Source organism: Bos javanicus, chromosome 11 (assembly GCF_032452875.1).
Source record: "Bos javanicus breed banteng chromosome 11, ARS-OSU_banteng_1.0, whole genome shotgun sequence".
NCBI classification, from domain to species: domain Eukaryota; kingdom Metazoa; phylum Chordata; class Mammalia; order Artiodactyla; family Bovidae; genus Bos; species Bos javanicus.
The window spans coordinates 10,796,149-10,822,432 of record NC_083878.1 but is presented as its reverse complement, the minus strand read 5'-3'; the positions used below and the strand labels follow the sequence as shown (position 1 = coordinate 10,822,432).

At 52.9% G+C, this 26,284-nt stretch overlaps 1 protein-coding gene across 4 annotated transcripts in view; it reads left to right on the top strand.

The window, feature by feature from the left end:
* The first annotated feature begins 1,207 nt into the window (after positions 1-1,207).
* TET3 (tet methylcytosine dioxygenase 3) overlaps positions 1,208-26,284 on the top strand; it is a 112,381-nt gene continuing 87,304 nt past the window's right edge. Inside the window, exons 1-3 of one of the 4 annotated variants that reach the window (XM_061431884.1) lie at positions 1,208-1,631; positions 3,642-4,368; positions 19,750-19,806. In XM_061431884.1, coding sequence (XP_061287868.1) covers positions 4,066-4,368; positions 19,750-19,806 — 360 coding nt within the window. In that variant the 5' untranslated portion in view covers positions 1,208-1,631; positions 3,642-4,065. Of the gene's footprint in view, positions 1,632-2,728; positions 2,841-3,641; positions 4,369-19,329; positions 19,436-19,749; positions 19,807-26,284 lie in introns of those variants that run through there. The other 3 variants (XM_061431883.1, XM_061431885.1, XM_061431887.1) reach the window with 3 other exon arrangements.

The window sequence follows — 26,284 nt, the reverse complement described above, 5'->3', positions numbered from 1 at the left end:
CAGACGGAATGAGCGACAAGACTGCTCAAATAGAAGTTTCCAGAGGGAGACTGGGAGCTTGTCTGGTGGGCGGCTGGTTTCCCTCCCGCTTCTCTGGTTGCTCCTCTGTCTCCTTTCTTTGCTGGCCTCTTGTCAGCTGCTGTCCCTCACGAGCTGGTGTTTGCCAGGGCTCTGGCCTGGCTGCCTTTCCCTCTCACTCTCCATGTACATTCCTCCAAACGTGAGGCCTCCTGAGCTGCTCCCTGTTGGGGCCCACATGTGTTTCCAGCCCAAGCCTAGCCTCCTCCGTGCCACACAGATGTCCCCGGTGCCTCCTGTACTCTATCTTGGTGAGTGGGGCCCTCATCCACCTTGTTACCTAAGCCAGAGGATTTTGTGAAATGCCTCTTCCATATATAGCTGGTGAAGAGTGAACTGGCACAGTGAATTGCTGGTGCCATTCACCAAGACAGAAAACAAGAGGAAAGATGCCAGGCTCAAATTTTGTCTACAGTTCACTAGCTGAGTGACCTTGAGCAAATTAATCTATTCCCTTACCTGTACAGTGGGTTTCAAGATAGGCCCTACCTCAGAAAGTTGTTATATGGGTTTAACAATAATTGTTATTTATTAAGCACTGTGTTAAGTATTTTATGTGGATTCCTTCAGAGTTGATGAGTCTGAGGTCACTCTGCTATTACGTGCCAGAGCCAGGTCTGGAACCCACAGTTCGCCCCCTTCTTCATTGTCACACTATCTGGAGACTGTCTATCAAATAGGGAAATACTTTCAATATAATGTTAAGTAAAAAGTGGACAACAAATTGCATAACCAGTGTGAGTGCAGCCATCTTTTAAAAAAAGGAAATACTCTAAAGACAGAAAATGCTAGAAGGAAATATAGCAAACGGTTAAATGTTGTATTGAGGTTATTTTTGTCTTCTAGTTCTCTATTTCCTGTGTTTTCTTTAATATATATAATTTTTACTAAAAATAAAATATTTAAAACATTAAACATTCATTACATTAAAAACAATTACAAGCCCACAAACTGTTCTGTTTGACTGGAAATTACACTCCACTGGTATCTCTTCTCAGTTCCAGTCTTAACTTCCCTGAACAGAAATTCTTTCCTACTCTCAAAGGCCGGAGTAGGAAGTAGGTATTGGAGCCATGTTCACACCCTCCCCACAGCTGACAACCTGGCCCCTCAAGGAGGCTGTCAAAATTAGGTCTGTGGGGAGGGAAGTTCCAGACAGAACGCGGGCTTCTCCTACCGCCTAGGGCTTTCTGGACAGCGCTGCTTGAGATCAATTACTTTTTTCTTCTTCTAAATAAGCGGCCGAATGCTCTTTTTCCAGTTCTGGCTGAGTCGTTAGCTTCAGCCCAGTGGTGACGCCTGCCAGGTACCTGGCTCGGTGAACACCGCCCAAACTGGTCAGGCCAGTCCTCCCGTGGATGTTTCTGCCAGGACTTGCCTGTGTGTGTGTGTGTGTGTGTGTGTGTGTGTGTGTGTGTTGTGTTAGAGACCCACCCTTCTCCCCAGCAACCCAGGTAGGTGGAAGGTAGCTTCGGGGACCAGCCTGGCAGTGTGGCCAGATGGGTGGAGCTGAATTAATCTAACCTGGAATTTCAACTTGGCCTGAACAACAGGTGAGATGAAAAAAGCAGCAGAGAGAACGGGATGTTCGGCAACTTAGAAATACTCTTATGCCTTGCCCCTTGCCCCCTGGCTGGAAAACAGCCCGGGGTGACTTTTCAAAGTCTGCGCTGGGTTATAGGGCTCGACCCCTCGGAGGCTGTCCGAGCCCCTCCTGAACGCTGTCCTCCTCGGTTACCCTCCGCGACGCGCCCGTTCCCCCTCCTCTGGGAGGCAGGGCGGGGGTATCGGATTAGTCTTTGTTTTCGACGCGAAAGAGCCGAGAGCGGCGCAGGGGAGGCTCGCGATGGCAGAGCCCCGGGGTCCGCCTGGGTAGGGCGCTGGGCTGCGATCCCGGCGAAGGTTCCTGCCGGTTGGCCCTTGGCCTCTGCTCGCGGGGTATCCCCTCCTTGCCCGCTAGGCTGACTCGGTACGCAAACGCGCGATGTCCCCCATTGTCCTGCCTCGGAATGAGCGAGCGGCGGCCAGGAGAGGGGGGTCAGTGGGGCCCGGAGTTCAGGACTCCCAGGGGCACTGGGGCCGTCCCAGGCCGCTCGGCCCGCAGGGAGTGGCAGGAAGTGGGGACACCGAGGCCGGCTCGGCCGAGGGCCTAGGCTGGGAGCTCCGCGTGCCCCACCCCGCGCCGCCCGCCGCGCCCGCTCGGCTGCAGAAGCGCCGGAGGGCGGGGGCGGCCAACCCGAGGAGGGCGGCCGGGTCCCGGGAGGACCGACCGCGGGGGAGGGGAGGTACTGCAGGTGCAAAGGCGCGGCGTCCGGGCCGGGCCCTGCCCCCATCCACTTCAGGACCGCCCGCACCGTCCCCTCCCCCTCCACGGAACTCCCCCCCTCGCGCAGCCCCGAGCCCGGCGGAGGGGGCGGCGGCGGGGCCGGCGGGGCTCGGCGGGGCCGCACGTGCGCGCCCTCCCGGGCGGGGGAGTCCCCGGGCGAGCACGTGCCGCGGCGCGCGGGGGGCGGGGAGTCCCGCGGACGCCTTCATTGCTGCTGCTGCTGCCGCCGCGGCCGCCGCTGCCTCTTCCTTCCTCCTGCGCCGTCCCCTCATCGGCCCGGGCGGGGGGCTCCGTGCGCCGAGCTCGGTCGGGCCAGGCGCTCCAGGAGGCGGGCGCCCCAGGCGGCGGCGGCGGCGGCGGCCGCGACGGTGGTGGCGGCGGCGCGGGCCGGGAAACTTTGCCCCTTTGTGCGCTCCGCCCCGGAGGCGGCGGGCAGGTCGGTGCAGTCGGTGCCTTTCCGGCTCCGGAGTGGGGGAGGGGAGGCCTGGGGGGGGGGGGCCCGCAGGGGAGGGGACGGTCCGGGGGGGCCCCGCTACTTTGTTGCGGGAGACGAGGCGGGGGTGCTGCGGGTCATAGTGTAGCCGAGCCGGGCGGGGGCGGCGGGGCGGGGCGGGGGCTGCGGAGCCGCCGAAGCCGAGCGGCCGAGGCCCCAGAACAAAGGAGCCCGAGCGGCTGCGCGCGCGCGGCCGGGCCTGAGCCGGAGCGCGCCCCCCTCCCCGCGCCCCCTCGTTGGAGCGGGCCGCCCTCCAGGGTCCGGCCCGCAGCCTGGGCGGCCGGCGCGGGCTACCCCGGGCGCGCCCCACTCCAGGCCGCCTCTGCCCGGGACGCCTGGGCAGCCCCGCCGAGTGAAGCTCTCGGCAAACTTTATTTTGAAAGCTGTGCTCCCTTGGGGAAGGCCCAGCGACCTCCAGTGAGGGGCGTGTGGGAATTTTGGCAAAAGTCTCCCAAGCCTGTGGGGGTGGGGAAAAGGACAACTTTCTTAGACATCTCACCTTGACCGTCCCCTTAAATTCGCTGTCCAGGTTTCCTTAACACCCCGTCAGGCCCTCATCCTGCTCCATCAGGGAGCGGGTTGGCCAGTGTGCCCTGCCAGAGGTTCTGGACAGAATTTCATGAGAGCAAGCCCGTTGTCTTCCCCCAACTTCTCTTTTCCCAGAAGCAGGAAGAGGTAACAGAAAGAGTGAAAGTTGTCCCCCAGCCCCGAGTGATGCGCTTCCCCTTTCTGTCTCTTTTCCAGGCTGCGCGCTGCCTTCTCCATCATTCTGACCCGGGAGAGGAAAAGCCGGAGGAGAACCTCCTCACCCTACCCTTCCCCCGTCACACACCCACCTGCCCACCTCATGCCTGGGTCCAGGGTGGGTGAGGGTGAAGAGCCCACCCAGCCAAGATGATCCCTTCTCTGGGGACTGCCGCTGATGTCCTCCCCCAGATCCCGGGCCCCAGCAGGTGGGAGAGTGGCCCCCAACTGAGTCCTGTCAGACTGCTGCAGAGGAGGTGAAGAGGGGTTGAGAAGAGGTGCCCGTCCCGCAGCCTGGAGCTACTTGCCTTCGCTCTGTAGATTTTGACTGCTTTAGGAAGAAGGACTTGTTGGTGGCCTTTGCAGGCAGGAAGCTGGACTGTGGCTCTGCCCCAGCACCTATGCCCCCACCTCTGGCAACGTCATGAGTCAGTTTCAGGTGCCCCTGGCAGTCCAGCCGGACCTGCCAGGCCTTTATGACTTCCCTCAGGGCCAGGTGATGGTAGCGGGCTACCAGGGGCCTGGGCTTCCAGTGGCCGGGACTGAACCCCAACTCCGAGGGGGTGGAGATGGGCGGAAGAAGCGGAAGCGGTGTGGTACTTGTGAGCCCTGCCGGCGGCTGGAAAACTGTGGGGCTTGCACCAGCTGTACCAACCGCCGCACACACCAAATCTGCAAACTGCGCAAGTGTGAGGTGCTGAAGAAAAAAGTGGGGCTTCTCAAGGAGGTAAGTTGGGTCTTGCTTGACAGCCCTGTTTCTTCCTTGAGGGTGCTGCATTTACAAGAGTCTTGCTGAAGACCTTTAAGCCATTCTCCCGTTTTGATCCTCCAGGTCCAACTTTCAGTGAGGGCTGTGAATAGGAGCATAGCTGTCTTTAGAAGCTGGTTCGGGCTAGTTTGCCGCGCTTACAATTGGTGGGAGGGTAACCAGGTTGCACAGGGCTTTGAGCTAGCACTCTCATCCCGGATGTTTGCATTTGACTTGGGACAGTGGTATCCAGCTTTATCTTTAGAAGTTTTTTGTCTGGTTGAAGCCTCAGATATATTTCAAGGTCATGCTAATGCTTGGGTGATACGGGAGTGATGGTGTCAGGTAAGGGATGGAGGCTGATGGGTTTGGAAGGAAAAATTTGGAGTGATAGGGTAGTCTTACGCTGCCCTGATGGAGTGGGATGTTTCTTTCCCTAAATCTTTTTTTGGGTGCCATCCTTTTGGGGATGGTACCTAAAAATGTTTGGGAATTCAATGAGAAACCCATGGTTTGAGTTCCCACGCTAGACAGTACTTCTTGAGGTCAAGGACTTTTTATGCCTTGTGTTCTTAGGACCTGGCTCAGTTCCTTGGTGCGTCGGAAGCCCTCAGATGCTAATTGAATGAATGAATGAATGATGTGTGTTTGAGATGCTGTCAACCCCAGGAAGGAGTACTCCCTTAATTGGGAGTTGGGAGGGCAAGGGAGGGGAGGAGGAGTTGGAATGAGAACAGAGAGGGGAGAGGAGAGGCAGTGGCACTGCACTGTCCGTCTTTCCTTTGCATGCCGGTGGTGGGTTGCTGGCCGTGAGGCTGGTGGCAGCCGCCACAGCGGAGAGTTGGCAGAAGTAGGGACGAGTGAAGTGAAGCAGCTTGGGAGGAGAGCTGTAGCGGCCGAGGTCGCTTCAGGCAGCGGGACTCGCGCTGGACAGAGACTGAGGCCTGCGCTGTCCGTGGGGCTTCCCCGCTTTGCCCCTGATTTGTCCAAGGGATCGGACGACTCAGGTTCCCTCTCTGAGTCTGTCTTCTCCCTGGGGACGTGGAGGGGCTGTGCTTCTTGGCCTTTGAAGCCCTTTCCAGCTGGGCTGGAAACCGCTGTGCTTCTGGGAGCCGGGGCACCTGTGGCTTCGATGGGCTGGCGCCTTGCACTTGGGATTTCCCTGACCGCTGAGTGTCGGAGCTGTGCCGCCAGTTTGGTGGGGCCGTGGTCTTGTGGCTGGGAAGAAAGATCCAAGTGTTTGGGTCAGGAAAGTGGCCGTTGCTGGGATGTTTCTGCCCCTTCTCTCCTTCTCTTGTCTGCTCCCTGTGGAAGCTGCATATCACGGTCCAGGGATAGCGGATGAGTGCCCTGTTTCCCCAGTCTAAGGTTAAAGCAGACATCTGGATCACATCTGCAGCTCCCCACCCCAGCCTGAGAGACTGTGTGCAGCCCCTTTATGTTGCTGCTGTTTACGGGGGAGTTGGTATCCTGCTGGCCCAGTGCCCTGTGGGTCGTTTCTGAAAGAGGGGTGGGGTGGGACCAGGGGTAGGCTTCACTCCTGGGCATGAGAGCTCTTATTTCGGTATAAGGAGGACATGCCCCGTCTACTTTGTAAGGCTTGGTTCCTTTGCTTGCTTGCTTCTAGGGTTTATCTCCTTCTTTGCTGCCTTCCTCTCACTTCATTCCTCTCAAACCCTGGGGGATGAGCTTTCTGGGCTGGATGTTCCTAGAATGCGTGGCTCTTGTGAACCGTGTTTAAGTTCTTCTTTTGGCATCAAGGAGGTGCACCTGAATGGAAGGGGCTGGAAGTCTAGCCAGGGGCCTGTCATCCTTGTGTGTAAGCTGCTGCCCTGGATTGCCAGTGGTCGCGGTTAAGAGAGGAGGAATCTGGCTTGGCTGAGGCTTAGAGTCAAGCCCCTGGATGTTTACGTCTCTGCGGACCTTGCCACGGCCGGCTGGCTCTCAAGGCCCACAGGATTGGGGAAAACGCAGCTGGTGTCCTGTGGTTCCCCCCAGACAGAGGGTCCACATGCTTATCTGTGGACCAGTGCGGCCCCATGACAAGTTCTCTGGGTTTCTGCAGAAACCATGGGAAGGGGACAATGGAGTGAGCTTTGTCTTGAAGCTAACTTTGTTTGACTTAAAGACCAGAACTTTGTTTTAGGGATAGGTACTTTCTACTTTTTTGATGATTGAAAATATACTTTCTTTTATGGAATGGAAGTGTTGATAGAAAGTAGATCTTTTTTTTATTTTTATCTAAAAAACAGTCTTGGCAAAATACAGAATAGTAACTAGTGTCTCTCACCATAATTTTTTTTTAAATTGGTCTGTGAAGGCTAAGAGCGTGGGAACCACTGTCCAGGCAATACTGCATTTGACAAATGTATCGCTGGCAAAGCTGACAGGCCCTCTAGGCTGTTCCTGAGTGAGAGCCCAGGGAACCAGCCTGGCATTTACAGCCCCTAGGGGACTGCTGGGACCTTCACCACCAGGTCTGAGCAGCCATGTAAAGGAGGGGACATGTCCCAGGATTTGGGAGATTGGGAAAGGAGGAAACCTATCCCTTGGGAACAGAACTTTAGATCTTAGCCCCTGCTCTTCAGGTGGGACAAGACAGAGCGTCCCAGGAGCCTCCTGGGGGTCAGGCCCTCTCCCTGCATCCATGCTTCTCAGTGTCTCCCCTTTGGGCATCCTTTCTGCATGTCCATCCTGTCTCCACCTCCTCCAGCTTCCTTTGGGACTTACACAGAGCTGTCTGCTGACAGCTGCTTTGTGTCATCATGTAAGAGGGGGAACCTTATCTTGATTTTCTTGTCTCCTTCCCTGCTCCTCACTTTTTTACCCAGTGTGGGTATGTGGTGCTACAGAGCCCCTCTAGTCAGAGACATTCCATATTTTAACTCTAGAGGCGACTCCCAGGCCTGTTCCTGTCCACCACAGAGGTAAGTGACTACTCGCGCCTCTGGGTAACACGCCTGCAGGAGTTCATTTCTGCAGCTGTGGTCTTCCTTCCTAGTCCCAGGAAGGCTTTAGATCCTAGGCTGATGTCAGAGGCTGTTTGACTTCCTCATCCTTTTTTACCTGAGTGGTGGCTTGTAGAAAAGTAGGCTCTGGTGAGTGTGGAGATGCAGAGCCCAAAGTAAGTGCTATGCTGCTTATTCTCTTGAGCATTGTTTTCTTTTTTTTTTCCCCCTCACATGTCAGATGGGGTAACCCTTCTTTGTGAGGATTAATTGAGATAAAATATGCAGAATGTCTAGTACATGGTAGGTAATCAGTGCATGGTGACAAAACATTCCTAGAACATCTAGAAGAGAATTAATCTTTATGCATAAAAATTATATATGTTAGTCTCTGAGCTGTAATTGTTTATTAAATGTTTATTTCAAGACATTCCAGCTTACTCATAGAACTGTGGGGCCAGGCAAGAGGAGGGAGGAGTTTGCCAGCCTCTTTCCTCGGGGAGGAGACTGGACATCCAGGAGCGAGGAGCTGGTGTGGCCCAGGGCCTGACGGAAAAACTGCCCATGGGTGAGGGAAGTGAAAGTTTGATAAAGAGGGTAGGAGAAAAACTCCTTGTAAAAAAAAACTTCCTGGAAGTATGTATACATGAGGTTAGAAGCATGAGTGAGAAATAGAAATATATATGGTGTGTCTAGCCCTCAGCCAGGTGGATTTCGTGGCTGAAACAAAGCTCTAGGCCCGTGTTGAGAAAAGATACTTTGGAATTTGGGATCTCTCAACAGTATCGGAACACCTGACCAATTCTTGCCTCACCTGCTCCTGGCTCTGTCTTCCTGAAGATGGGCTGTGGGTGGGGTGAGGTGGGGGATGCTATCAGGAGGGTAGCGGTTCCCACCAGCGAAGGGAGAATTGATTGGTAAAGTAGAAGTGATGAGGCTCTTTAGAGACAGGGAGCCCATCTCAGCATTTGTGAATCCAGGGAGACACCTGGGCAAGGAGTGATGTTGGCCGTAGACTTCAGAAAATTGTTTTTCAGATGTAAACAGTTTTAAACCCCATGGCTACAGACTCTAAAAGGGAAGTTAGCTGGAGGGATAGGATTGCTTTATACAAAGAAAATGCTGACTCAGCAGTCCCAAATGGGGCCCTAAGGAGGAAGGTGGTGGGGGCTAAGAGCTGGACCATCTGTGTGGCTGCTTGGGCAGCTGTCTGGTGAGTGCAGATGGTGAAAGATCATGCTTTTTACATGGAAAGGGGGTGCGAGTCAACGGTAGTCTGACCCTTTAAGAAGAATATTAGAGAGTCCAGTGGCCAGAATGTGCTGAGATGGTGGAAGATGCTCAAGACAATAATAGTCTTTTATATGTTCCCAGTACAACACAGAAGGAAAGAGTTTGGAGCAGAACTGGTGACAGAGAGAAGCCTTTGGAGCAGAACTGGTGACAAAGAGAAGCCCCTAGGTCCCTGTTGTGTCAGTATAAACTGTATAAACTGTTATAAACTGGGGAAAGGATAAACCATGGCATGTGTGGTTAGGGAGGGAGAGACAGCTACCCTACCTGAATCTGAGTTATCAGCTCCCTACTATACACCTTCAGGTATGCCCATGGAATGGCATCATTGTGGAATTACATGATGATTGGGAGAGAGCCGGAAGACCAGAGACAGGTAGAAAGTTCAGTTTTTCAAAGATATGCTGGAAATTGTAAACCAGTGTCAGTTTTTGACCATTCAAGAGCAGATTTCTAAATTAGTGATTTTTCATTTACGGCTGTGCTGGGTCTTTGTTGCTGTTCGGGCTCTTCTCTAGTGGTGGGCGGGGGCTGCTCTCCAGTCGCGGCGCATGGGCTTCTCACTGCAGTGGCTTTCTTTGTTGTGCAGCATGGGCTCCAGGGCCCGTGGGCTCAGTAGTTGTGTCGCATGGGCTTCGCTGCTCTGTGGCGTATGGAATCTTCCCAGATCAGGGATCAAACCCCTGTCCCCTGCATTGGCAGGCAGACTCTTAACCACTGGACCACCGGGGAAGTCCTAGACGAGCAGATTTTTTAAAAGGTGGTTCATGAGATTTAGAAAGACAAACGGTGGGCTCGGGGATCCCTGTGGTTCTCTACAAAGCAACTCAAGTCAAACCAGTGGGCCTGGATTTCTGCAAATAAATGATAGTGCTTCCTTCTAGCGTCATAGATCAGAGGGCCAGTTTTTTATCTAAAGTCTTTCTGAAGAGGCGGAGAAAGCAACGGCAACCCACTCCAGTACTCTTGCCTGGAAAATCCCATGGACGGAGGAGCCTGGTAGGCTGCAGTCCATGGGGTCGCTAAGAGTCAGACACGACTGAGCAACTTCACTTTCACTTTTCACTTTCATGCATTGGAGAAGGAAATGGCAACCCACTCCAGTGTTCTTGCCTGGAGAATCCCAGGGACAGGGGAGCCTGGTGGGCTGCCGTCTATGGGGTTGCACGGAGTCAGACACGACTGAAGCGACTTAGCAGCAACAGCAGCATTCTGAAGCGGACACAGGTATAATTACCCTGTTCAGAATTTTACCAACCAGTATGGATCAGGGATTCTATGTTGGGATCACCTGGATCCCACTTCTAGGGATTCTGTCAGTAGTTTGGTTGTTCTGGGGAGGACTCCAATTGGGCTGGTGCTCCGCCAGGTATATCTAATGTGTAGTTAGAGTGGAACTCCTCTGACTCAGATGAGAGCTGAGTTGATGGGCACTCACTAGGACTGCACGTTGCTCACCTGAGTCTTAGGGGACCTGAATGGATTACAACCATGTTTCCACCTTGCTGATCAGTAGACTGGCAGAATCAGCATCACCTGGGAGCTTGTTAGAAACGCAGACTCTCAGACCTTACATCAGACTTACTGAATGAGAGCCTGCACTTGAACCACATTCCCAGGTGATTTGTATGTCCTTGAGAGTTTGAGGAGCTGGTCTGTGGCACTTCTGTGAGTGGAGAAGGGGGTAAGGCGTGGAAAAGGGGACAGAAACAAGTCTTGATGAACACAGGTAAAGTACTCCCATTGCCAACAAGAGTAAGGAGGGTGACCCAACCTATTTTTTACCCTGTAGGCCAGGGAGACAAGAACATCTTGAGATTTACTCCATGTTTCTTCTTGTTTTTCTGGAGTCCATTTCAGTCTAGTCTTACGAGCTATCAGTAACCCTTTAAGAACTTGTGTGTGTGTGTCTATGAGTGTGTGTATGTGTGTATTCTGAGAACAGTTGGAAAAGGGCTCTCAGAAGATGTTTGCTGCTCAGCAGCCTGACTTGGGACATGGGAAGCCCATGAGGGAGTAGTAGCTCGTGGTAGCTGGGAATGGCAGGAGCACATCCATAGAACTCTGGGTTTCATGGAAGGGCCTGGAGGGTTAGGAGCAGAAGAGATGTGTGCCCTCTAGCTCGGATGTAGGTAGGAGCAGGTATGATCAGTGGGTAGGTGTGTGGTCGCAGTAGTAGTGGTGATGCGATATTGAAGCTGAATGGTGAAACACGGGTAAAGGAGATTGGGGCAGTCTGGAAGAGTGGGATTCAGCAAAACTCAACAGAATTTAATCGGGGTAAATCCAAAGTCCTGCACGTATTTTTAAAAAAGAAAGAAATGTACAAGTAAGGATCCCTGGCTTCCCAGCAGGTAGGAAGAGCTGAAACTCTAAAAGGTGTGTTGAAAGCCTGTCTCTAGGAGCTCTGTCAAAGTGGTCACATGCAAGGCAACTGAAAAAGATGGTTGTTCAGCTTGGAAATGAATAAGTAGGGGAACTCAGGCTAAGATGAGTCCTATGTGGAAGAGGGAGTTAGTTCCTTTGTGTCGGGGAATGTGCAGAACTTTTATTCAGTTCAGTCGCTTAGTCGAGTCCGACTCTTTGCGACCCCATGAATCGCAGCACGCCAGGCCTCCCTGTCCATCACCAACTCCCGGAGTTCTCTCAGACTCACGTCCATTGAGTCGGTGATGCCATCCAGCCATCTCATCCTCTGTTGTCCCCTTCTCCTCCTGCCCCCAATCCCTCCTGGCGTTAGAGTCTTTTCCAATGACTCAACTCTGCGTGAGGTGGCCAAAGTATTGGAGTTTCAGCTTTAGCATCATTCCTTCCAAAGAACACCCAGGACTGATCTCCTTTAGAATGGACTGGTTGGATCTCCTTGCAGTCCAAGGGACTCTCAAGAGGCTTCTCCAACACCACAGTTCAAAAGCATCAATTCTTCGGTGCTCAGTTTTCTTCACAGACCAACTCTCACATCCATACATGACTACTGGAAAAACCATAGCCTTGACTAGAAGGACCTTTGTTGGCAAAGTAATGTCTCTGCTTTTGAATATGCTATCTAGTTTGGTCATAACTTTCCTTCCAAGGAGTAAGCGTCTTTTAATTTCATGGCCGCAATCACCATTTGCAGTGATTTTGGAGCCCAGAAAAATAAAGTCTGAGACTGTTTCCACTGTTTGCCCATCTATTTGCCATGAAGTGATGGGACCAGATGCCATGATCTTCGTTTTCTGAATGTTGAGCTTTAAGCCAACTTTTTCACTCTCCTCTTTCACTTTCATCAAGAGGCTCTTTAGTTCTTCTTCACTTTCTGCCATAAGGGTGGTGTCATCTGCATATCTGAGGTTATTGATAATTCTGGCAATCTTGATTCCAGCTTGTGCTTCTTCCAGCCCAGCGTTTCTCATGGTGTATTCTGCATATAAGTTAAATAAGCAGGGTGACAATATTAGAGCATAGCAATTATAAGCAGGTAGACTGAGTGCATGTTTGAAAAAAAGAGTTGTCTAGCATTTATAGCTGTTCCAAGACTGAAGAACCAGTCTTGTTTGTGCCTGCATAGGTCTTTGTAGAGGCTGGGATGTTATGAAGACGTCCTCTATCAGGTGGGGGCTTCCTCATGTGGTGGTCTCTTGCTCAAACTATGTAAGGTGTAGCATATTCCTTAGACAACTACATTGCAGATAAAACCTTGTTCTTAGTCCATGAAGTTTTTGGTCGATCTCTAGACCTAATCTCAGAGCTGGGTGGGAATATGGTCTGTGAACTTTCTGAAAATTTCAGCCAAGTGTGTGAATGTGCAGGGGTGTTTTTTCTCAGGGGAGAGGGTTCGTGGTTTTCAGCAAATTCTCAGGAGTGTTTATGACACCCCAAATTTAAAAAGTATGCTCTACCTGTGCTGTCTGATAAGGATGCCATTAGTCATATGTGGCTACAAAAATTAAATTTAATTAACATGAAATTCAGTAACTCAGTCACACTGGCTGCCTTTCAAGTGGCTTGTGTGTTAGATATATAAATATGTGTGTGTGTGTGTGTTTTATCTGTGTGGGTAATTCTACTGGACATGTAGTTTTCCTCCGTGGTCTCTAAACCCTCACTGAAGCCTGTTTCTGGGTTGGGGAAGTAGCTATCCTGGTTGGCTATTCTTGGGAGGATTTTTTGGGTTAGGATCCTTGTTCCCCTGCCAAGGTAAGTGGTAAGAGGGATAAGGAAGTTGGGTTAGGGTCCCTGTTCCCAGGGGCAGTGCTTTTTTGGGGGGTTCTAACCCAACGCAAAGCTTATTGCTTCTCATTGAAGGCTTGAGCCATGTTTAAATTATCTGCTATGGGGAAAAACAATAGGAATGAGGGGTGGCTCCCTATTCAAAGACACTTTCTGAAACTCCCTAGGGGGAGGTGACTCTCCCACCCTCACTCGTGCCCAGCAGCCCTGGTGAACCTTGTCTGAGTGTTCTTGCTCTGGCACGTACCCCACCCTGAGTCAGCAGCTGGCTCTCTGCCTTGGGCCTCTTGTTCTGGAGGAGGCAGTGTGGGGACTGGGTGAGCTGAAAGACCACTCTGGGGGGGCGGGGGTCTCAGGAGTTGTCACTGATTCCCCTCCCCATCCCTTCTTTACAGCTCCCTTGTGAATCGAGGGCAGCATGCTCAGCAGGACAGAGGGTGTTGGAAAGGAACAGGACTCCTTTATCTGCCTTGAGCCCTGCTGCACTTTGGCTGGGAGAGTCCTTTAGGGTGGCGTTAGGCCTCAGCCTGAGAGTGTCTGTGCAGGGCGCAGCCTGCTGGCACACCTGGGGTGGACACACCCCCCCGTGGCCTTGTCTCCTGTCATTTGCCTAAGAGATCTGATAACCTGAGTTTTTATTAGTCACTGAGGGAGGGGAAAATAAAAGTTGGCACTCAGTGTGGGGTAACTGGCCAGGCCTTCGGTGATCTTTGGGGGGTTGCTCACTTGCTTTAGGGCGCTCGAGCTCTGTTCCTGAACTGCTGGTTCTGACCTGTACGCATTCCAACTCCATTGTGCCCACCTCCCCACAGCTGGCCAGGGCATCCGTGGACAGAATGGTGCGCCTCCCACTACTGGTACAGACCAATTCCTGATGCTCCAAATGAAAAGGGAGTTGTATGAGGTAGACTCATTTGGGCCCATTTATCAGAATGCATGTACCCGCTAGCCCCCTACCCCATTTAATTACTGCCAGAGGAATCCTCAGGAAGGGGTGTGGAGATGCTGAGTCAGAAATAAGTGACAATGTACCAAACCAGAGTCTGTTCCCTTCTGAGTCTTTCTTGTGGGAAGGACACTGAGTGGCTCTCTCTGGTCTCATTTTGTTTTTTTTTTTTAATGTTTTTATTTTATTCTTTTGGCTGTGCTGCATGGCATGTGGGATCTTAGTTCCCAAACCAGGGGTGGAACCTGCACCCCTTTCATTGGAAGCACAGAGTCTTAACTGCTGGACTGCCGGGGGCGTCCCAGTCTTTTGATTGACTGCTCTGCTCTTTAAGGGTAGGCTCCGGGTGCCCTGGTTGATGCTGGGAATGATCCTGGAGCCCTAGAGGAGAGAGAGAATGGCATCTTCTCATGGGGAGGCTGTGTCCAGTCTGGACGGCTGACAGTGCAGGATGGGGTGGGGCGCTGAGAGCCAGTGAGAGGAGAGCTGGTGCTAGAGGGATACGGAGGAGAGGTACCTTCCTGGAGTGTCTCCTCGGTCCCTGGCCCTCCTGTGTCCCCTGTGCCGGGGGAGGGCACTGGAGTCACTTTAGTTTCTGGAGGCAGGATGTCACCCGCTTTGACTGGTAGACTGCAAGTTGCCTTCCCAGCCTCCTCCTGCATATCGCAACTGGCTGTGTGGGGTGCTGCGCTGAGCCTGAGTTGGCGGTAAAGGGGAGGCAGCATTTACTCTGTCCTTAATGAGCTCACAGTCTGGGCAGGGAGACAAGCGTGGCAACAAATAATTACAGAGCAGTCTGGTAGGGCTACAAGGGAGGGATGCCTTAGGGGCAGAGACCAGTCTTAGTCACTGTTAGGCCAAGAGAGCCCATCATGGAAGGAAAGGGACCTGTTTTGAGAGTTTCAGCAGAGTGATATGTGAAGGATGAGGTGGGGCTTCCAGGAGGAGGGAGGCATCTCCCCTGAAACTGAGTTGTACAGAGATGCTACTCAAATGCTCGAGACTGGTGGCAGGGGTGTGAAAGGACATAGACGGACCACAGGGCGCCAGCTGAGGGTGTTCATGAATCTTCAAGGTGGAAGATAAGACGTTTTGTGTTAATTACTCTTAGAAGGCTTCCCCTGGGGCTGTCCCCAGGTTTCTAAACCACTCACTATTCCTGTCTCACCTTCTCAATAACCAGTTAAGTTTCTGTTATTCTGTCATTCCAATTATTTGCTTGGGTCCTGGGACATTTGATGGCCCAAAACTGTTGAATATGGAGTGGGGAGACCCTGACGAAGTTCACAGAATATAAGATGTTCTTAGAAGCATTTAGCACGGCATGGGGGTTTGTGGGCAGAGCCACGACTGCTGCCTGCCAGCCTGGGGGGTCTGGGTGCGTCTGTTTGTTGGCATGGAAGTGTCCAGGTAGAGTCGCTGGCTGGCTGTGTTTTCCCTCTGACATCACCGGGTGCCCGAGTTCAGTCTGGTTCTCCTGCATCTCCAGGGAGGAGCACCTTTTCTTCCCTTGCTGCTGTTCTTCCACCTCCTCGGCTTTCTCCTCCCCACGATTGCCGTTGACACAGACTTCCGCTGCCAAAGCTAATTGTGAGGCCTGATCAGTGAATGAAGGCAAAGGCAGTTCCCATGACAACCGCAAAGAGTTTCAAATATAGGGGATGATGTGTGTGTGATGGGCTGCAATTACTTGGGTGGAAATTGATGCGTGGACACCAGTGACTTCAAACATAGGCTCTGAAGGTGGAGGGGGTGTTGGGTTTCTTTGGCAGGATCCTTTGTGCAGTGGAGAGGGAAGGGAAGGTCACAGACTTCCCCCACATTGGATTCCAAGTGCCTTCAGTGTATGGAATGCTGGGCAAAGAAAAAAAAAAAAAAAACCAGGGCTTTGAAGAGGCACGACTCTAGCCATTCTGGTTGGAGAGGCAGGATACACAGACAAATAGCAGTACCAAGTGTCAAATGAGAAACACTGGAAGTGTGGTCAGCTGGCAGAGGACTCGGGTAACCTGAGAAGGCTTCCTGGAGGAAGTGGGGCTTGAACTGAGCATTGAAGTAAAGCCCTGTGGGGAGTGACCTTGTTCAGGACACAGCCATGGCAAGGCAAGAGAAGTCGTCCATCTACCCCCTGCCAACTCTAGAAGAGGTAGGTTGATAAAATCATAGAGCTACACAGAACAGCACCACCTGTATTGCTGCCAGTGAGGGAGTGAAGAGGGCCCAACTCAGTCTCCTAATTTCTCCATCTGTAAAATGGGCGTTAATAATTCCTATGTCATTGGTTTGTTTTGAGGGGTAAATAAGATACGGTACATCATGCTTCAGTTATGGGGCTTGGCATGGGGTTGCTGCTTGGTTGATCCTCCTATAAAGCCCCCCAAATCTGTTTCTGGATGCATCCCCATTTCTTAGTCTTTATATATTTGTGTGGGTTCTGGCCTGTGAGGATCTGTATTTCTGAGGTTCTCTGTGTTGGGGTATTTAGTGGGTTTTGAGAATGAGTTAATCCATTCACCTCTTCTCTAGTGGAGAGAGCTGTGATTCCATTTCTCCTGCTGGGAGTGCAGTGGGGTCTACGGGTCATGATGGAAAGTGGGGAGAGACCTTCAGCCCCTATGAGGGGGGGTCCCAGTTACCTTTGGGTTGGTCACTGTGAAGCCCCAGATACAGAAAGAGGGGCCGATAGAGAGTAGAGGGGGTCAGGTGTGAAGTGTGGAGAGTGTCCCTGCTGGAGGCAGGGTGGTCCCGGGATGCGCCTCTGTGACTCCTCGGAGCCCTAGCATTCCAGGTGTTTCAGAACAGGGCAGGAGGCCAGCGTGGGATGGAGGTGGTTGCAGGTGCACTGCCTTAGGGGCCATGGGCTCTGCTAGTGTGTCTGCAGGCTGCCAGGGGGTGGGCTGGGACCTGCAGTTGGGGTGGGATTTAGTTAGCACGGGGTGGGGTGGTGGTTCGAGCAGAGAGTCAGGGTGGCTTGCAGCCTTGTGAGGAAAACGTGTGCTAGCTGAACAAGGCTGGGTCTTGGCTATAGTTCAGGTGGCAGGTCCTCTCCCAGGAGAGCAAGTGTTCCTCTGATCTCTGGGGACCTCAGAGAACAGACCGACCTGGAGAGTGGCTTCTGCATCTCAGTGCCCAGCCCCCTGCCCTTCCACCCTCCTTGTGTAGAAACTCAGCTCAGCACATTCCACCTCTGTGCAGAGCCTAGTGAGTGGGGAAGATAGGGCCCCTGCCCACGTGGGAGAGACGGCCGTGTAAATAAATAACTGTACTTGGTGTGACTGCTCTAGAAGAGGCCCGGGGAGGAGTGGGGTGAAGCTCATGGGGGCTAGATGAGCTGGGAAGGGAGCAGTGGGAGGTGACGTTTGGATTAAGCCTGGTACCGTATTAGTTTGCCAGGTGGGGGAGAGGCAGGGGAACCTAGGCAAGGAGCAGCATTGCCAAGTCTCTGAGGCGTGAAAATATTACTATTCTCAGACCCATAGCTTAAAGGGAAGTAGTGTGGTTCAAGTGACCCCATCCTTCTTTGCATTTCCCTGAGGTAGGCTAGGAGGGAGGGCTTAAAGAACTGGAATGAGACATGCCTGGCTTGGAATTCTAGCTAACCACTCACCAGCTGTGTGTTGACGGGCAAGTAACTTAACATCTCTAAGCCCATTTCCCCATAAGGTCGTGTGTGGAGTAAGTCAAATGAGATGCTCCCACAGTGTGCTGGCACCGGGCCTGGTACGTAGCAGGGGCTTGATAAACTGTGGCAGCCGGAGCAGCAACAGTATTGATCGTTATTATCCAAGCAGTGTTAGTTGCTCTTATCCAGCAGCAGACTGTGTTTGCGGTGGGTGGGTGGGGCAGGGGTATTGGGGACCAGGATAAAGGAGGGGACCTCGCTGGGCCTGGCCAAGGTCAGAGCTAAGGGGAGCAGAAGCACACGGCTCAGGACAGTGCCCCTTGGCCTGCTTCGTCACCCTCCTTCCTCCCTGCCCTAGGGAGGAGCCCAGGAGAGCTGCCCTCTGTCCCCAGAGGCGAGGCAGGTGTGGTCCCTGGCACCTCCTGGAGTCTCCTCGCCAGAGGCCAGCTTTGCTGTCTCTCCTAGGACAGCTTGTCCCATTCTGAGTGCCCCCTTGGAGCTTCAGGGACGGGCATAATTGGGCCGATGTGGTGGAGTTGGTAGCAGAGCACAGCACCGAACGCTCTCACACACCTAACTAGTCCTGCAAGCCACACCTGTGAGTCAGAAGTGGCACACCATGGCGCTCAGAAACGAAGCATGGTGGTGGAGCACCTTCACTGTGGCAGGCGCTGTGAGGCATTTCTTCAGACTCCTCATAACTGTGTATGAGGTAGATGCTATGGCTCATGAGCAGTACTAATCTATAAAACAGAACTACAAATAGGCTGAGAGAGATAAGGTACCACCACCAAGGTCCTGCAGCTGGATAGCGGAGCCACGGAGCCAGGAGCTGACCCAGATGCATGAGTACCAGAGTCCATATGATGGTTCCCTTCCTAGAAGGTGGAAACTCTGGGGTGTTGGCTACAGGGAGGGCTTGGGGTGAAGCAGGATATCTCTTGGGTTGCCTAGGAACTGCAGGGCTTTCCTCTCCCCATTCTGTTCTCCTTCAGTCTCCTGGGCGTTGCAGCCTTCAAAGGCTCAGAGTCTGGGCTGCCTCCTCTCCTCCGCCTTTCCAGGGGATGGGGAGCCCTGAAGTCTGGGTGTGCCACCTCCCATGGCCTTTCTGAAAGAGGAGGAAACATTGCGAATGGTGGTGGAGGCAATGCTGTCTGGAGGGGGTGGCCTGTGTTCAGGCTGCAGGGATGAGCAATAGTAGGGTGAGGTGTAGGTGTTTGTGAGCAAAGGAGGGCAAGTCTGACTTGGTGAGGCTTTGAGCTACAGGCAGTGTTGGCTTCGAGAGGAAATCTGTTGATGGGAGGTGGGGAGGAGACGACTGCATAATGGTTGAGAGTCTGGTCTTTAGTGCGGGACAGCCTGGCTTGGAGTCCCAGAGCTGTTGCTTTCTAGCTGTGTCACCTTGGGTAAGTTACTTCACTTATCTGGCCTTATTTCCTCATCTGTAAAACGGGGTAAAAGGTTCACACTTCAAGGCTTTTCTTTTCCTTGGAGGATTGCAGGGGCTGTTGCTTTTATCATAGTGCCTGGCACTGTCCTAGCTGCTGCTAGGATGAGGCAGTTTGCTGGTGTCCTAGGGCCAGAGAGCGGCCTGAAGGGGAATCCCGCCAGCGTCTGCTCGACCCCGAGCGCAGTCAGTCTTTGACCCTGGAGATGCAGAGGATGCCTCTGGGTATTACCTTCGGGTCCTCGACTCGGAAGGAGGCGGGGGTGCCCCGGGATCCCCAGCCTGCCGGGGAGCGGCGGCGGGCCTGGGCCGCAGCCAGCCCGGCTCCGCGGCACCCTTGGCGGTGCCCCCGCCTCCCGGCCGGGCAGGTCCAGCCCCCGGCGGCCCTGCCCCCGCCCGGCCGGCCGCGGGGATTGGCTGGCGAGCGCGCCGCCCCCTCCACACCAGCCTCGCCGGCGGCGGGGAGGGGAGCCAAGCCGGCAGCTGGCCGCCGCCGCCTCTGCAGTGCCTCCCTCCGTGCGCTCCGGCGGGGATAATGGGAGGCCCGCCGGCCGATGCACCAGAGGAGGCCGGCCGAGGTAGAGCGGGCAGGGCAGGGAGGGACGAGGCCAGACCGGACACAGGAGGAGGGGCCGAGCCCTCCTGGATCTTGGGAGGGTGGATAGGGGAGAAATGAAAACAAAAACACTCTTGAAGGCGAATGAGTCCATCCACCGCGCGTCTGGGTGGCAGCTGGAGGCAGGAAGATGGTCCCTGCTATCCTTTCTTTCCGAGGCCCCCCTGCCTTCCATTCTCCCCCCTTCCCCCGCAGCGTGCTGGGAGTGCAGCAGAAGGACTTTGCTGCTTTCCTGGTGGTGGCCTGGCTTATCAGTCTCTCCGGCTTCTTTTGCAGGTGGAAATAAAGGCTGGTGAAGGAGCCGGGCCGTGGGGACAAGGAGCTGCTGTCAAGGTACCTGGTGTGTGTGGTGTGTGTGGTGTGTGTGTGTGTGTGTGGTAGAGGTGAAGTGTTTGACTGGATTGGATAAAAATAAAGGGTCTCCTCTGGTGATCCCTTAATCTCCCACTGTGTGTGTAGCAGCAGCTGAGGGGGAGGGGCGGCGGGGGTGTAGGCGGCCAATGAATTCTCAGGCCTGTGTGGGTTTTGTTTGGATTCTTTTTGCTTTCTCAGCTGGATGGTTTGGGTGCAGTTGGGATTGGGTTGGTTGAACTGTTTTTTTTTTTTTTTTTTTTAAGACACACAACCCACTCCCCACCCTTGCCTCTGGAAATCTCTCGAGAATGTCCCTGGCACTGTTGGTTTGCATCCAATCTGCAGAAATCCCCGGGGTAGGGGTGGGGGGACGGTGGAGGGGGGGGGAGTTGCGCTCCTGAGTCTGAAGCTGATAGGGTGTCATTAGTCATGCTGCTGTCACCATGGAGATGGCTGGAGAGGAGAGGAGGTGGTGGGGGTGAGGATATTTTGGGTAGGGTGGGGGCTGATGCAACATCATGACTGGGAATCCTGCAGGCAGTGGGCTGCTGTTACTCTGTGCAGATGGGTGTCTGGGGGACTCGGAAGGGAATGTTACCAGGTGCGTGGGAAGTGGAGAAGGGGACACTGAGCTTCTCCATGTGGTTGTCTTCAGGCCAGGGCTGGGGTATTTGGGGCAGGGCAGAGTTTGTGGAATATAAGCCATTATGAGGAAACACAGATGTTCTTCCCCGGTTGGCAAAGGCCAGGATCAGTAGGTTTCCTTGGGCTTTGCCCTGTTTTCAGGGCTGGGGATCTGCTGTGAGTTTGGGATTACTCAGCAGTATCTTCTGCTGGCCCAGAGTGAAGAAAACAGAGCAAGAGGCAGCTCAGAGTGGCTGCCTCTCAGGTGGAGAGCAGAGAGAGGCTGGGGAAAGAGAGTAGGGACAGGTGGGAGGCAGGACAGGATGGGACTTCTCCTAGGAGAGTGGAACTCTTTCCTGCTCCTGCCTCAGCTCTGTCTTCCCCTTCAGCCCCTGGAGCCTGTGAGGAGCTGGGGGAATCTGGTTGCTTGGGTAGCAGGTGGGCAAGCTGTTCATGTCCCCAGATGCTCTTAGATTTTCCTCCTGGGAAATCCTCCTCTGACTTCCTGGGAAAACTGTGGGAAGCTCCCTGGAGGTGCTGAAAGTGCCACCCTCACTGCCTGGGTGGGACGCTGGCCGGGAGGGCCTCCGCTTTCCCAGGGGGTTTGGGGGTTCCTGGGTGAGGCCGTGGGATGGATCAGGAGCCAGGGTGGTTCCCTGGCCTCCTTCCAGAGGAACTTACAGCAAGGAAGTGCCTGAGGGAGGGCAAGAAATTTACTTCTGGGGGAAGGAGAAGAGCCAGGTGGCTTTGGCTGCCCTGGAGAGTTGGGCGAGCCTTGGTGAGGCTGCAAGTAGTGGGCGACTGCCTGGGACTAGACCGTGGCAGGCCCCTGAGGCAAGCAGAGGTGGCCGATACTGGCTTTGCTGTGGGTGGGGAGCAGAGAGCTGTGAGCTCACGCCGTGCCCTTTATCCAGAGCAGAACCCCCAGGTTCCACCTCCACTTGTGCCTCTGGCTGCCCACTGCTATAGACACCTGTGTGCTGTTGAGGGCTGTGGACACGGAGATTGTGCGCCTGCTCTGCCCCCCACTGTAGGGAAAGCAGGACAAGGGGATGAGGACAGATGGGCCCACGGAGCCGGCAGCTCCCTCCCTTCTCTGTGTCTTTGGCCTTGTCCGCCAGAGCTTCCCTTTCTGCTGAGAAGAGGGACTGCTGGCAGGTTTGTTTACTCCGGAAAGCACCCCCTCCTGCCTAGCGATGGCTTCTCTTCAGCTTTCTCCAAGTGTGTTCTCCATTCCTCCCTGCCTGCATTGTGCCGGCCCTGCCACCCTGCTGGGATCTCCCAGCCTATCTCAGTCCTTAGTGTTGTGGGCATTGAGCAGGGCTGCCTGAGAAGGTAGAGAATGCTCTTCACCTGTGTCTTCCTCCTGCCCCCTTCTTGGCGTGGGGCCTGAATTGGTGGTGTTTTTAAAGCTCTGAGGTGTCTGTGCTTGTTTTTATTGTTGAGTTGTCTGTTGGAAAGTCCTAGCTTCCTCTTGGCCCAGCTTGGGCACTGCCAGCAAGCACTCGGATCTGAGCCCTCTGTTCCTGGTGCCACCTCCCCGCGGCCCCACATAGTTCTCTCACATAGTTTAGTATGGTGTTCCACATACCCTCGGAGAGCGGTTTTGTGAGATCCTCTTCTGTCAGAAGGTGGTGCTTTAGGAAGATGTGTGTGGTGTGTGAACTCATTCAGAGCAGTCAAAAACTCTGGGACACAGGGCAAACGGGGTCTCCCGGTTTGGGGGTTTCCATGGGAGAGGCCCAGGATGGGTAAGCTCTCTGGGTGAAGAATATCCAGCAGCAGTGGGAATGTGCACATCTAGCAGGTGCCGAGTCCTGACAGGGTTTCAAAAATATCCATGATACAGGGTGTGTGTCGTGCCCAGCACAGGCATGAAGCTGAGCTTGATACGTGCAGCCTGTCACTTTGCTGTCTGGCGTGTTGCATGTCTACCTGTGACATCCCAAGGAACATGCCATAGCACACACTGTTGTCACCTCCTGCCTCTTGGCAGCCTGGACAAGAGTGAGTGCCCAGAGCCGCAAGCACCAGGCTCTTGGGCTTCCCACGCTGCTCCCATGCTCTGCCCCATGGGAACCCTTGATTGGCTGAGGATGTGTGGAAACTATTTTGGGACTGTGCCCAGGATCTCTGCCTTCTGTCTCTCCTTTGGACCACTGCTCCTTTTGTCAAGGATCTGTGATCCTCAACTTTCCACACACCGTGGGGAGCTCCTCCTAGTTCTTTCTTGCCTGCTCTTCCCGCTCTGAGGGTCCAGCGGGAACTCTTTTATCTCTGAGGTATTGTTTACAAGCGGTAGTGAAGTTGGGCAGATATGGAAGCAGGTGGGCATATCAAGCTAGGCTAGGAAAGGAACCAACCAAGGGGATTTCAGAGTTGAGTTTGAGGATGGAAAGAGAGGGCTTCCCCGTGCATAATGAGTACAGTATTAGAGTCCCAGAGCTCAGATCCACCTCCTTTGTGACCCCAGCCATTTTTGAATGTTGTGGGAGAGGGGGGAAACTTTGCAGTACAGATGGGTGACTGAGTCCAAAGGAGAGCCTTTCTGCCCCTGGAGCTGCCTATAAGGCCACTGTGATGGCTCCTTAGCCCCCTGGCTGGGCTGGCTGAGGAGGGGCCTAGGTGCTTGGGCTCCCTTCAGCTGCAGATGGACATTTCTGCTAGAAATGGTTATTGTGGTGTTGCCAAGTCCCCTCCCATGCCCCTGAGGCTGTAGCAAATGGTTTGGCTGGCTGGGGATGGGGGCAGGCAGTATAGGGAGGGGCCTTGTTTTGGCTTGGTTTTGGGGCCTCTTGTCTTTCTCATCCTGACCTCCTGGGTTTTTGGCCTCATTTTCTCTTGTCCTCGGGCATCTGGGAGTCAGCTGAGGACTCCCCTTGTTACAAGGCTGTCTGTAGCTTCTAGGGAGGAGGTAGCTTCCTTACAGATTAGTTGAGGAAGCCTTTGGGCAAATAGAGATGGGGGTGGCTGAGACAATTAAAATCTACAGATTATCATGCTATCCAGAACTGTGACCCTGTCCCCATTCACCTTATCTCTGTTTCTTTCTCCCTTTGTCTTTCTGCATTTACTGTTTACCGTGTTCTATGTGTAGCACTAGGTCCTGAAAAATAAGAGAAATCATTATGATGTGATATTCACAATATCACTGGAAGCAGGAGACATTGACTAAATTGCCTAAAACTGTAACACTGAATGGGAAAACCAGCTCTGGCAGTTTTTTTCCCCTAATTCAGTGAACGCTTTTGATCTTTGTGTTTGGGGTTGTCAATTTGCAGGAGAGAGAGGAAGCCTGTCACCCCACACCAGCCCTAGCTCTTTACATCTGCTTTCATCACGGACTTAGTGGACCTCAGGGGACTTTGAAGGAACAATCAACATACCAACTGTGTTTTCACTAAGTTGGCGTTTCTGGGATCTGGCGATTACAGATTAGGGTGGTGGGGTCAAGAAATGGACCAGCTGGGACGATAGCTTAATTCTGAAAGGAAGGTGTTGGCTTTAGCTGCCTTGGGTTTAAGATTGAAGAAAAGCTAGAAGGAAATACTGTGCTGGGGCCCTTTACCTTGAACCCCAAATCGAAGCAGTAAGCAGCCCTCACTGGTTTAGGAGCTCCCATGAGACCGCTGACTGGGAAGAGGAGGGTGAGAAGTGCAGCCACGCAGTTACTTTTCCTCTCTGATCCCACCTCTCCTGTTCTTGGGTTCTGTCCTTAGCCATTTGGCAGTCCCTGGACTTTAGTCTTCTCTGTAAAATGAAGGGGTTGTTCTCAAATGAATGGGTTTGAGGGTCAGTTTTCCTAATTTCCAAAATACTGCAGACCAAACAGCTCCTTCTGTATGTAGAGTTGGCAGCTCTCGCCATGCATAGCCCCTTCAGGGGTTCAGCACCATCCAGACCAATCTGTGAGCCATTGAACGAGGTGGTCTGGCAGATGCACTCAGGGATGGAGCAGGAAGTTCACCTCATGTGCTAGTTTCTAAAGGCTTCCTCTTGGTTCCTGTGTTTATGTTGTGATGAACTGGTGATAACATTTATGGGTCATTCCCTGAACAGCATTACTTTAGAACTTTGCTTCTGGAAGAGCAGAGGGTCTTTGTTTTGACCCCTCTCTTCCGTACTCTCCATCAGAGTCACTACTTGGAAGAATATAGATCTTGCCACCCCAGAATTCTCTTGGAGTACCTCAAAAGATTTCACTTGCATCATAGCCTCTGTAGATAAGGATGCCTCCTGTCTGTCCTTTTATCTCTGCAAGTCTCAGTTCTGATGGTAGATTGGCGGGACTCTGTGTGTGTGTGTGCATGCGTGCACGTACAGTTAAGGTTGAGGCCAGGCCCCTGTAGTTGCCAGAATAGACTTGGGCCCTGCCGGACACTAAGGCTCTATTGCTCTGGCGGTGTACCTTGACTTCTGAGCTTCTTCCATTTGGTACCTCTTGATCACATAGAGAGGTTCAGCCCCTTTCCTCTGAGGGCTGGTCACAACCTCCGCCCTGATTTCTCCTAAGGATGAGTCTCCTAATATTTCTGATAGTTTGAGTTCGGGAAGCTCCCTCCTACTTTATGTCACCCCCTTAGCCCCCCCACACTCTGCAAAGTTTTTTTTTTTTCTCTTCTGCTTATGAGCTTTGATCTTTTCATTTAAGATGCTGAAGATTACAGAAAAAAGTTAAAATATTAATTGCCTTCTATGCCAGCTGCCTCATCCTGGAGGAGGGTGGGGGGAGGGTCTAAAGTATAATATTGTCATGCCACAGAAATATTCCTTAGGAGGCAGACATTCCAAGGACAGTGAGATTAGTTCAGTTCAGTTCAGTTGCTCAGTCGTGTCCGACTCTTTGTGACCCCGTGAATCGCAGCACGCCAGGCCTCCCTATCCATCACCAACTCCCGGAGTTCACCCAGACTCACGTCCATTGAGTCAGTGATGCCATGCAGCCATCTCATCCTCTGTCATCCCCTTCTCCTGCCTCCAATCCCTCCCAGCATCAGAGTCTTTTCCAGTGAGTCAACTCTTCGCATGAGGTGGCCAAAGTACTGGAGTTTCAGCTTCAGCATCATTCCCTCCAAAGAAATCCCAGGGCTGATCTCCTTCAGAATGGACTGGTTGGATCTCCTTGCAGTCCAAGGGATTCTCAAGAGTCTTCTCCAACACCACAGTTCAAAAGCATCAATTCTTTGGCGCTCAGCCTTCTTCACAGTCCAACTCTCACATCCATACATGACCACAGGAAAAACCATAGCCTTGACTAGACGGACCTTTGTTGGCAAAGTAATGTCTCTGCTTTTGAATGTGCTATCTAGGTTGGTCATAACTTTCCTTCCAAGGAGTAAGCGTCTTTTAATTTCATGGCTGCAGTCACCATCTGCAGTGATTTTGGAGCCCAAAAAAATAAAGTCTGAGACTGTTTCCACTGTTTCCCCATCTATTTCCCATGAAGTGATGGAACCGGATGCCATGATCTTTATTTTCTGAATGTTGAGCTTTAAGCCAACTTTTTCACTCTCCTCTTTCACTTTCATCAAGAGGCTCTTTAGTTCTTCTTCACTTTCTGCCATAAGGGTGGTGTCATCTGCATATCTGAGGTTATTGATATTTCTCCCAGCAATCTTGATTCCAGATTGTGTTTCTTCCAGTCCAGCGTTTCTCATGATGTCCTCTGCATATAAGTTAAATAAGCAGGGTGACAATATACAGCCTTGACATACTCCTTTTCCTATTTGGAACCAGTCTGTTGTTCCACGTCCAGTTCTAACCGTTGCTTCCTGACCTGCATACAGATTTCTCAAGAGGCAGATCAGGTGGTCTGGTATTCCCATCTCTTTCA